The sequence below is a fragment of the Bufo bufo genome, chromosome 3, assembly GCF_905171765.1.
Source record: "Bufo bufo chromosome 3, aBufBuf1.1, whole genome shotgun sequence".
Classification (NCBI taxonomy): domain Eukaryota; kingdom Metazoa; phylum Chordata; class Amphibia; order Anura; family Bufonidae; genus Bufo; species Bufo bufo.
Genome location: NC_053391.1, coordinates 481,632,459 through 481,645,033, shown reverse-complemented (window position 1 = coordinate 481,645,033; position 12,575 = coordinate 481,632,459). Strand labels below are relative to the sequence as shown.

Sequence of the window (12,575 nt, the reverse complement as noted above, 5' to 3'; positions counted from 1 at the left end):
TTTGCAGATGCTGCAATTTCAGCTTTGTTTATTTTTTGTTTGTGTGAAATTGTAAAAAAAAAGGGCATGATTTGAACTTTTAATATTTTTCTTACATTTTTTTAAAATAATTTTTTTTTCTGTGTAAGGCTACTTTCACACTGGCGTTTCTGGGTCCGCTTGTGAGATCCGTTTCAGGGCTCTCACAAGCGGCCCTAAATGGATCAGTTCAGCCCCAATGCATTCTGAATGGATAAAGGATCCGTTCAGAATGCATCAGTTTGCCTCCGTTCAGCATCCATTCTGCTCTGGAGGCGGACACCAAAACGCTGCTTGTGAGCCAAACGGATCCGGCCTGACTTGCAATGTAAGTCAATGGGGACGGATCCGTTTTTACTGACACAATATGGTGCAATTGAAAACGAATCCGCCTCCTTTTGACTTTCAATGCAAGTCAAAACGGATCTGTTTGCATTATCATAAACAAAAAAATATATATTTTTTTTGTGTTCATGGTAATGCAAACGGATCCGTTCTGAACGGATACGAGCGTTTGCATTATATCTGCACAGACTGCTCCGCACCTAAACGCAGGTGTGAAAGTAGCCTAATGGTTGTTAGTCCCTTTAGGGACTTTAATATGCAATCTTCTGATCGCTTTTACTACAGACTGCAATACTAATGCAGGCTATGGGATTTATACTGGTTGTCTGTCAAGCTGTGGCACGGCATTGCAGGCAGCTTACTGTGACAGGCTTTAGAACATTGAGCTGGCCCCGGGCTGTCATAGCATCTGATCGGTGTCCCTCTATTTTGCCTTGAGGGCTCTGAACGAAGGACAGGGAAGCCCCCATGCCTCTACATTCACTGTTGTCTGCAACATAAGGGCTTAAATAACCAGCATAGGAGTTCTTTCCAGTCCCTGTCTTTGAGGCTCGGTGTCAAGTGCATTATACATCCAGCACCGGCAATATTTGGAGCCAGTAATCGCTCCATGAGCCTGTTCCATAATGCCCTGCCGCCCATAATGGATGTATCCATCATGAGTCTTTAAGGGGTTAAAAAAATAGATAAATCACTGCAAAAGGTGCACCATAATGATATGCAACTGACAACACTGGTTATTCCCTCAAGCTGATGTTAAGAACTGAGACTTTAGCCAATGTATTCCAGTTAGGAACACATCAGAGCCCTTTTGCACCACCGTCAAGGTATCTCAGCGTGGCATGGGTTCCTACCACTAGACTACCTACGGTGTGTGAACACTGTCTAAAAGGTGCTCAGAAACAACTTACAGCCAAACTCGCACATATCTCCATAGTGAGATCACTCAGGTAGTGGGAGAGATAAGGCTGTATGCCCCACCTATAACAGGCCATGTGACACAGGCTACCAGGTGCACCAGAATGCTACCAGCAGCACGCAATGGCACATTCCAAACCTATAAATATACAGTGATTTTTCGTAAAAAAAATTGGCAAAAAAATTTGAAGACCTATACAAAAAACTGATTTCCCCTGTAAAAGAAGTGAAATTAATTGGTATCACTGAGTCACTTACCACCTCTCAATAAAATAGATTAAAAAAGCTATCCAAATTCATATGTACCCCAAAACTATGTTAATGAAAATGTCAACCCCACCCCCCACAGAAAACAAGCCCACACACTGCATCATGGATGAAAAAACTAAAATGTTTGTCTCTCAGAATAGGGATACAAGATAAAAGATTTCATAGAATAGAACATAAAAACCATGCACGTTTGTTATTGTCATAGTTCTAGCTACGGTAATAGGTTACGGTAATATTTATGCCACACAATTATGCAAAAAAATATATTAAATGCAAACTGATATCTCTTTTTTCCGGATCCGTTAGACTTGTGCATTGAAATACCAGATCTGTCTTTCCGGTATCATCCGGAATAACTGATCTGGTATTTAATTTTTTCAAAGCTAGAAAGAACTGCACATGCGCAGACCGGAAAACCGGATCCAGCGATGTGGCAATTTGCGGAACACTTGGTACCGGATCCTGCATTAATACATTTCAATGGAAATTAATGCTGGATCCGACAAGTGCGGTAGTGTACCGGGATTTTGTCCCAGTATGCTGCGCTATTTTGTCCAGTCAAATACCGTACAAGGGACGAGACGGAAGACTTCCTGATGCATACTGAATGGATTGCTTTCTATTCGGAATGCATTGGGACAAAACTGATGCGTTTTTTCCAGTATTGAGACCCTTTATTTATTACCGGAAAAGAATAACGCTAGTGTGAAAGTAACTTTGGGCCTTATCACAAACATTCAGGAAGACTGACTTAAGGGGAACCACACAGCTATAGCCATCATGTCTCCATCTGTGTCTTCCATCGGCAAAGACCTTGTTGGAGACATGATGACTATAGCGGTGAGGTTCTGTGGGCACTTTGGAAGGCATTATGGTGATGTTAGGTTCTCTTTAATTTAAATCCATTCTGTTTCATGTTTCTGAATGTCATTAAGGCTGAATGCACACGGCCGTGTTCCGTGGCGGAGAGCGGTCCGTGGTATGCCGGGCTGGATTCCTGTTCAGAGCAGGAGCGCACGGCGTCATTGGTTGCTATGACTCCGTGCGCTTCATGCTGCCGCTGCTGTACAGTAATACACTATACGAGTGTAGTACTGTAGTGCAGCGGCGGCATGAAGCGCACGGCGTTATAGCAACCAATGACGCTGTGCGCTCCTGCTCTGAGCAGGAATCCAGCCCGGCATACCACGGACCGCTCTCGGCCACGGAACACGGCCGTGTGCATTCGGCCTAAGAGGGGTTTTCAGGGATTACTATTGATGAAGTAGTTACTTACCTCTTGTACATCTGTTGCTGCTTTGATACTCCCATGGACATTACCTCACAGGGAATAACTGCATGGACATGGGCAGAACCAATAAAGGTTAAAGAAATACATTACAAAATTACAGCTACCTTTATAAATCCTTATTTTAAAGGATTCTGATGCAAACCAGAAAAACCCTTTTATTGTGAAACTGCATCTCGGAACCAATTTCAAATAATAATTGTGTAACGATCATCTACTAATGAACTAATGTAAGGTTGGTGTCAGAAATAAAATGTTTACTATGGGGGTCCAGTCTTGTTTCTGTCATTTTGACTGTAGATACAGGTGGACTTAAAACCCAGTAGCACATATAGATCTCTGTACGTCATCGAGCGTGTGTGTCTAAAGATTGCGCCCGCTGCGGGCTCCTTAGCCGTGGGTGACCGCCTGCTTCTTATAGCGGACACCCGCGGCTAATGTCCGCAACCGGCAGTAGTGCCGATCGCGGACATTTAACACCTCAGATGCCGTGGTTAATCCTGACCACGTCATCTGAGCGTGCTGAAAACCGAAAGCTTTTGCTTTCGCTTGTGCTCCGGCTCCCCTGTGTGGCGATCAGAGGAGCCGGAGCGTGTGTGCAGCATCCCCTGTCTTTATGAATGACAGGAGGCTGCTGCATAGTATTTCCTATGGAGCCCTTGCCAATAGGGCTCCATAGGAAAGTAGTGAAATCATCATAGATTCCAATGCAAGTGTATTAGAGTCTATGATAATAGCAATCAGATTGTTATAGTTCCCTATGAGAACTATAAAAAGTGTAAAAAAAATAAATACACATCATAGGTGTCAAAATGCCCATAAGTATAAAAATATATTCCCCATATGGCAAACAGCAAAACGGAAAAAAGCATCCAAATGGCTGACTCGCCTTTTTGGTGGCTTCAATTTCTACAATTTTTTTAAATAAAAAGTGATCAAAAAGTCATACACACTCCAGAATGGTTTCAATGAAAAGTTCAGATCGCCCCGCAAAAAACTAGCCCCCATACAGCTCCGTACACATAATTACAAAAAAATTATAGGGGTCAAAATATGGCGAAAAAAATAAATAAAACAAATTTTTTTTTCCCCCCACTTAATTTTTTTTATCACTATCGAAACGCAAGATAAACTATAGATGTAAGGTATCGCCGGATGTAGAATAAAAGTAACCGGTCAGTTTTATCGAACGTCGTAAATAGAAAACCCGTAAAACTGTGGTGGAATTGCTTTTTTTATTTTTTTTATTTTTGCAATTTCACCCCATTTGGATTTTTTCCCCCACTTCCCACTACATCATATGCAATATTAAATGGTGGTGTTGGAAAGTACAACTTGTCCCGCAAAAACAAGCCCTCATATGGCTATGTGATCAGACAAATAAAAAAGTTATGGCTCTGGGAAGGCAGGCAGCGCAAAACTGGGGAAAAAAACCTCTGGGAGTGAAAGGGTTAATACCTTAATCAGGCTAACAGAAAAGTCTAAGTATAAAATATAATTTTTTTAATGTTTTCTTTTGGTAGGTCTCTTTTCTATATATTTATATAAAATAGGCTTTTATATCTCTCTTCTGGTAGGTCTCTTATGAATGCTGCTTTATTGGCCAGGGCAGACTATGTCTTTGTTTTCTGTGCTTTATTAATATGTTAATATATGTATTACATGTTTTGTTGTTTATAGGTTGCCGGAATTGTTGGCAGGGCAGATCTTCTCTGTGCGCTATTTGTTGTTTTATCTTTTCTTGGATATAGCAAAGCCCAAATAAGAAGTGAGTATTCATGTTTTTTCTTGAAATAACACAATTGTAATAATGTACATACATTAAGCCTCTACCGAAGGCACGGCTGGCAAGCAAGACATGTGGAAAGTGGATTAGGTAAAAAAAACAACAATTATGTGATTAAGTATAGATCCAGTTACTTAGAACATCAGCTCTCCCAACAAAGCTTTAGAATGGACACTGGGAGGCGCTGAGAAGGAAACCAGGCAGGTCAGTTGCTGGATGCCAGACCCACACCTTCAAAGCTTTTGTTCAAATGAGGCTTCAGTGCCCTCCGGTTGCCTTCTTTTTAAACATACGATGTAGAACTGGCATTCTAAGTAATGACATTGACACTTTAACCCCTTAAGGACACATGACGTATCGGTACGGCATGTTTCCCGAGTCCTTAAAGGGAACCTGTCATGTGGATATTTGATTATAATCTAACTAATTATATACAATCATTAACTACTAAAAAGTGCCTTAGATGTATTCACTTACTGGTGGGACAGATGGTTATCTCATAATATACACACAAAGATGCCGCATGCTAATGAGCTGATTGGAGTCCGGCGTGATGTCATTGAGTCCAGCGTATATTTAATTCAGAGCTATGGCCACTCCCCTGCCCACCTGCTGCTGATTCCTATGGAAACAAACTGTCATTCAGCAGCAGGTGGGCGGGGAAAGTCAGGAGCTCATGAATATTCATGACTCATCATTATCAGCTGGAGCTTTTCAATACAAGATGTTGGCAGATTGACTGGGTCAAAGTGACCCAGCATTGTGCTAAGAGAATCAGTCACTTATTTATGTTGCCCTTAGTTAGGACACCATAAAACTGGTGACAGGTTCCCTTTAAGGACACATGACGTACCGGTACGTCATGTGTTGTTCCGATCACTGCCGCCCGGCCGATAAGAACAAGGTGCCTGCTCATTGAGCAGGCACCTCGGCTAAATGCGCGGGGGGGTCCCGTGAACCCCCCCCCCCCCCCCTCCATGTCAGCGATCGCAACAAACCGCAGGTCAATTCAGACCTGCGGTTTGCTGCGCTTTCTGCAGTTTCTGATCAGAAACTTTAGTATTAGTACATGCGGGATTGCCTCCCCTTGAATAATCGTTTGTGGCTAGTGGGTATACCAGGGTGTCAGCACATTGCTGACACCCTGGTATAAACGGCTGAAATCTGTGATGCGATGTCAGCCGTTTAACCCTTTCCATACCGCAGTCCGTATGGACAGCTGTATGGAAAAGGTTAACAGCTCAGGGAGCTCCCTCTCCCATCGGGGGGCTGCTGTGCCTTTGCAGCCCCCCGAGGGAGAGAGCCCCCAGATAGCCCCCCGCCTTACACTTCCCCGTCTGCACAGTTCTGGCCACTACTGAGCAGACGGGGAAGGTTCCCATTGCAACAGGACGCCTTCTCAGGCATCCTGCTGTCCATGGTGCTGAACAGATCTGTGCTAAAGGCATAGATCTGTTCAGACAAAGTGTAAGTAAAATACAGTACAGTACACTATATATTGTACTGTACTGTATTATACAGACATCAGACCCACTGGATCTTCAAGAATCAAGTGGGTCTGAGTAAAAAAAAAGTGAAAAAAAAGTTAAAACACATTTATCACTCATAAAAAATTCCCTACACATGTTTGGTATTGCCGCGTCCGTAACGACCTGATCTATACAAAGGGTCATGTTACTTTACCCGAACAGTGAACGCCATAAAAATAAAAAATAAAAAACTATGATTAAATTGAAATTTTGCCCACCTTAGGCTACTTTCACACCTGCGTTAGGTGCGGATCCGTCTGGTATCTGCACAGACGGATCCGCACCTATAATGCAAACGCTTAGATCCGTTCAGAACGGATCCGTTTGCATTACCATGAACAAAAAAAAAAAAAAAATAATATTTTTAAAATTTTTTTTTTTTGTTCATGATAATGCAAACGGATCCGTTTTGACTTTACATTGAAAGTCAATGGGGGACGGATCCGTTTGAAAATTGAGCCATATTGTGTCAACTTCAAACGGATCCGTCCCCATTGACTTACATTGTAAGTCTGGACGGATCCGTTTGCCTCCGCACGGCCAGGCGGACACCCGAACGCTGCAAGCTGCGTTCAGGTGTCCGCCAGCGGAGCGGAGGACAAACGGTGCCAGACTGATGCATTCTGAGCGGATCCGCATCCACTCAGAATGCTTTAGGACTGGACGGATCCGTTCGGGGCCGCTTGTGAGAGCCTTCAAACGGAACTCACAAGCGGAGCCCCGAACGCTAGTGTGAAAGTAGCCTAACTTCCCAAAAAAAGTAATAAAAGTGATCAAAAAAGTCGCATTTACGCCAAAATTGTAACAATCAAACCGTCATCTCATCCCGCAAAAATCATACCCTACCCAAGATAATCGCCCAAAAACTGAAAAAACTATGGCTCTTAGACTATGGAGACACTAAAACATGATTTATTTATTTTTAAATGAAATCATTGTGTAAAACTTACATAAATAAAAAAAGGTATACATATTAGGTATCTCCGCGTCCGTATCGACCGGCTCTATAAAAATATCACATGACCTAACCCCTCAGGTGACCACCGTGAAAAAATAAAAATAAAAACGGTGTAAAAAAAGCAATTTTTTGTCATCTTGCGTCACAAAAAGTGTAATAGCAAGCGATCAAAAAGTCATATGCACCCCAAAATAGTAGTTTACGGCCACATATGGGGTGTTTCTGTAAACGGCAGAGTCGGGGCAATAAAAATAGTCTTGTTTGGCTGTTAACCCTTGCTTTGTTAGTGGAAAAAATGGGTTAAAATTGAAAATTTAGGCAAAAAAATGAAATTCTTAAATTTCATCCCCATTTGCCAATAACTCTTGTGCAACACCTAAAGGGTTAACGAAGTTTGTAAAATCAGTTTTGAATACCTTGAGGGGTGTAGTTTATACACTGCTCAAAAAAATAAAGGGAACACTTAAACAACACAATGTAACTCCAAGTCAATCACACTTCTGTGAAATCAAACTGTCCACTTAGGAAGCAACACTGAGTGACAATCAATTTCACATGCTGTTGTGCAAATGGATAGACAACAGGTGGAAATTATAGGCTATTAGCAAGACACCCCCAAAAAAGTAGTGGTTCTGCAGGTGGTGACCACAGACCACTTCTTAGTTCCTATGCTTCCTGGCTGATGTTTTGGTCACTTTTGAATGCTGGCGGTGGTTTCACTCTAGTGGTAGCATGAGACTGAGTCTACAACCCACACAAGTGGCTCAGGTAGTGCAGCTTATCCAGGATGGCACATCAACGAGCTGTGGCAAGAAGGTTTGCTGTGTCTGTCAGCGTAGTGTCCAGAGCATGGAGGCGCTACCAGGAGACAGGCCAGTACATCAGGAGACGTGGAGGAGGCCGTAGGAGGGCAACAACCCAGCAGCAGGACCGCTACCTCCTCCTTTGTGCAAGGAGGAACAGGAGGAGCACTGCCAGAGCCCTGCAAAATGACCTCCAGCAGGCCACAAATGTGCATGTGTCTGCTCAAACGGTCAGAAACAGACTCCATGAGGGTGATATGAGGGCCCGACGTCCACAGGTGGGGGTTGTGCTTACAGCCCAACACCGTGCAGGACGTTTGGCATTTGCCAGAGAACACCAAGATTGGCAAATTCGCCACTGGCGCCCTGTGCTCTTCACAGATGAAAGCAGGTTCAATCTGAGCACATGTGACAGAGTCTGGAGACGCCGTTGAGAACGTTCTGCTGCCTGCAACATCCTCCAGCATGACCGGTTTGGCATTGGGTCAGTAATGGTGTGGGGTGGCATTTCTTTGGAGGGCCGCACAGCCCTACATGTGCTCGCCAGAGGTAGCCTGACTGCCATTAGGTACCGAGATGAGATCCTCAGACCCCTTGTGAGACCATATGCTGGTGCGGTTGGCCCTGGGTTCCTCCTAATGCAAGACAATGCTAGACCTCATGTGGCTGGAGTGTGTCAGCAGTTCCTGCAAGACCAAGGCATTGATGCTATGGACTGGCCCGCCCGTTCCCCAGACCTGAATCCAATTGACCACATCTGGGACATCATGTCTCGCTCTATCCACCAACATCACGTTGCACCACAGACTGTCCAGGAGTTGGCAGATGCTTTAGTCCAGGTCTGGGAGGAGATCCCTCAGGAGACCGTCCGCCACCTCATCAGGAGCATGCACAGGCGTTGTAGGGAGGTCATACAGGCACGTGGAGGCCACACACACTACTGAGCCTCATTTTGACTTGTTTTAAGGACTTTACATCAAAGTTGGATCAGGCTGTAGTGTGTTTTTCCACTTTAATTTTGAGTGTGACTCCAAATCCAGACCTCCAGGGATTGAAAAATTTGCTTTCCATTTTTTTTTATTTTTGTGTGATTTTTGTTGTCAGCACAGTGTAAACTATGTAAAGAACAAAGTATTTCAGAAGAATATTTAATTAACTCAGATCTAGGATGTTATTTTTGTGTTCCCTTTATTTTTTTGAGCAGTGTAGAATGGGGTCATTTTTGGGTGGTTTTTTTATTATGTAAGCCTCGCAAAGTGACTTCACACCTGAACTGGTCCCTAAAAAGTGGGTTTTTGTAAATTTCTGAAAAATGTCAAGATTTGCTTCTAAGCCTTGTAACATCCCCAAAAAATAAAATATCATTCCCAAAATAATTCAAGCATGAAGTAGACATATGGGGAATGTAAAGTAATAACTATGGCCTGGTCCTTAAGGTGAAATAAGGCTGTGTCTTTAAGGGGTTAAAGTAAATTGGAACAGTTTGGGGCAGATTTACTAATGCTGTCTAAAATGTAGAACATTGTAAACTTAGGCAGTCTAAAGATGCACCACATTTATCACAGTGGCTCACCCTAGATCAGTGATGCTTAACCTGCGGCGCTCCAGCTTTTGTAAATCTACAATTCCCACCATGCCCTGCTGTAGGCTGATAGCTGTAGGCTGTCCGGACATGCTGGGAGTTGTAGTTTTGCAACAGCTGAAGGGACGCAAGTTGGACATCCCTGCCCTAGATGATAGATTTGGGGCATGGTTAGATACTTTTGTTTAAATGGGTATTCCTGTTGTAACATGTTGTCCCATATATACAGGGTAGGGGATAACTGTTAGATTGCCGTGGTTCCGACCGCTGGGACCCTCACTGATCACAACTATGATCCTGTACCCTGCAGGGTCAAGCATATGCACTGCCCTCCATTCATCTCGGTGGGATTGCTGGAGCCAGTCAAGTACAAACACTGATCTATTTCCCACAGTCCCATAGGGATGAATAGAGGGGCAGTGTGCATGCTCGACCTGCTGTTCCATTCATTTTGGGGGCCCTGCAGTGTACGAAGTCCCTGTTCTCGTGATTGGAACCCCACCAATCTAATAGTTATCCCCTATCCTGAATAGGTTATAATGTCTAACTTATACTTACCTATTGGTTGGCTTAATTTGTGACAAAGTTTTGTGCCACGTTTTTGCATCGTAGACCATGCTCCATTCTGTTAGACTGTGCTCATTTTCTATTATATACACACCCTCCTCAATAGAGGAAAAGTGGATTATTCTTTGTGCCTAATTTTTCTTAAATATTCAGAAATCCAAACTATGGAGCATTTTACAACACATTTTAGGTGTAACCACATTAGTAAATGTGGGCCTGTATGCTTCTCCAGAGTTGTCATTCTCTGCTCTCATAGCTCATAATATTATTTGGAGAAATCATGATGCAGAGCGTGCCTTTCCTGTGTCAGGGTCGTTACGATATTCCCTGTACCTCTACTACATGGTGTTATGAACCTGTATAAGAGTAGTTCTTATTATAAAATGGCTCATTTTTATGCGTACATAGATACAGTTGTGCTCATAAGTTTACATACCGTTGCAGAATTTATGATTTCTTAACCATTGTTCAGAGAATACGAATGATAACACAAAATCTTTTCTTTTACTCATGGTTAGTGGTTGGCTGAAGCCATTTATTGTCAAGCAACTGTGTTTTACTCTTTTTAAATCATAATCGCAACACAAACTACCCAAATGACCCTGAGCAAAAGTTTGCATACCCCAGTTCTTAATACCGTGTATTGCCCCCTTTAACATCAATGGCAGCTTGAGGTCTTTTGTGGTAGTTGTGGATGAGGCTCTTTATCTTCTCAGATGGTAAACCTGCCCATTCTTCCTGGCAAAAAGCCTTCAGTTCCCCTAAATTCTTGGGTTGTCTTGCATGAACTGCACGATTGAGGTCTCCCCAGAGTGGCTCAATGATATTGAGGTCTGGAGACTGAGATGGCCACTCCAGAACTTCACTTTATTTTGCTGTAGCCAATGACAGGTCGACTTGTTGAAATATCCAAGTACGTCCCATACGCAGCTTTCCGGGATCATGAGTGCAAATTTTCCTCCAGTATTTGCTGATACATTACTACATTCATATTGCCATCAATTCTGACCAAATTTCCTGTGCCTTTTGTAGCTCACACATCCCCAAAACATCAGCGATCCACCACCACGTTTCACAGTAGGAATGGTGTACCTTTCATCATAGGCCTTGTTGACTCCTCTCCAAATGTAGCATGGGAAAGAAGAAAATCGACAACATAATAAGGAAATTCCAGGCGGTGCTCTGTCTTTAGTTCATGTATCCTTTATTTCATCTGTAACAATGTATCAGTAAGAATAACAATCAACGCATTTCGGCCCGTCTAGCCTTTTGATAAAGGCTGGACGGGTCGAAATGCGTCCATTGTCATTCTTACTGATACATTGTTACAGATGAAGCAAAAGATACATTAACTAAAGACCGATCGCCCGCTGGAGTTTCCTTATTACTGTTTGGCATATTGTAAGCGGGATACTTTGTGGCAACTCGACCATGCAGCCCATCTTTCTTCAAGTGCCTCCTTATTGTGCATCTTGAAACAGCCGCACCACATTCTTTCAGAGAGTCCTGTATATCACCTGATGTTATTTTTCTGGCAGTTGTGGCTGAAAGTTTAGTTGGTCTACCTGACCGTGGTTTGGTTTCAACAGAACCCCTACTTTTCCACTTCTTAATTAGAGTTTGAACACTGCTGATTGGCATTCTCAAGTCCTTTTGATATTTTCTTATATCCCTTTCCTATTTTATACAGGGAGTGCAGAATTATTAGGCAAATGAGTATTTTGACCACATCATCCTCTTTATGCATGTTGTCTTACTCCAAGCTGTATAGGCTCGAAAGCCTACTACCAATTAAGCATATTAGGTGATGTGCATCTCTGTAATGAGAAGGGGTGTGGTCTAATGACATCAACACCCTATATTAGGTGTGCATAATTATTAGGCAACTTCCTTTCCTTTGGCAAAATGGGTCAAAAGAAGGACTTGACAGGCTCAGAAAAGTCAAAAATAGTGAGATATCTTGCAGAGGGATTCAGCACTCTTAAAATTGCAAAGCTTCTGAAGCGTGATCATCGAACAATCAAGCGTTTCATTCAAAATAGTCAACAGGGTCGCAAGAAGCGTGTGGAAAAACCAAGGCGCAAAATAACTGCCCATGAACTGAGAAAAGTCAAGCGTGCAGCTGCCAAGATGCCACTTGCCACCAGTTTGGCCATATTTCAGAGCTGCAACATCACTGGAGTGCCCAAAAGCACAAGGTGTGCAATACTCAGAGACATGGCCAAGGTAAGAAAGGCTGAAAGACGACCACCACTGAACAAGACACACAAGCTGAAACGTCAAGACTGGGCCAAGAAATATCTCAAGACTGATTTTTCTAAGGTTTTATGGACTGATGAAATGAGGGTGAGTCTTGATGGGCCAGATGGATGGGCCTGTGGCTGGATTGGTAAAGGGCAGAGAGCTCCAGTCCGACTCAGACGCCAGCAAGGTGGAGGTGGAGTACTGGTTTGGGCTGGTATCATCAAAGATGAGCTTGTGGGGCCTTTTCGGGTTGAGGATGGAGTCAAG

At 43.2% G+C, this 12,575-nt stretch overlaps 1 protein-coding gene across 2 annotated transcripts in view; it reads left to right on the top strand.

The window, feature by feature from the left end:
- TMTC4 (transmembrane O-mannosyltransferase targeting cadherins 4) overlaps positions 1–12,575 on the top strand; it is a 163,854-nt gene that overhangs the window by 71,416 nt on the left and 79,863 nt on the right. For both annotated transcript variants that reach the window (XM_040425259.1, XM_040425258.1), the window contains one exon: positions 4,520–4,607. In XM_040425259.1, coding sequence (XP_040281193.1) covers positions 4,520–4,607 — 88 coding nt within the window. The remainder of the gene's footprint in view (positions 1–4,519; positions 4,608–12,575) is intronic.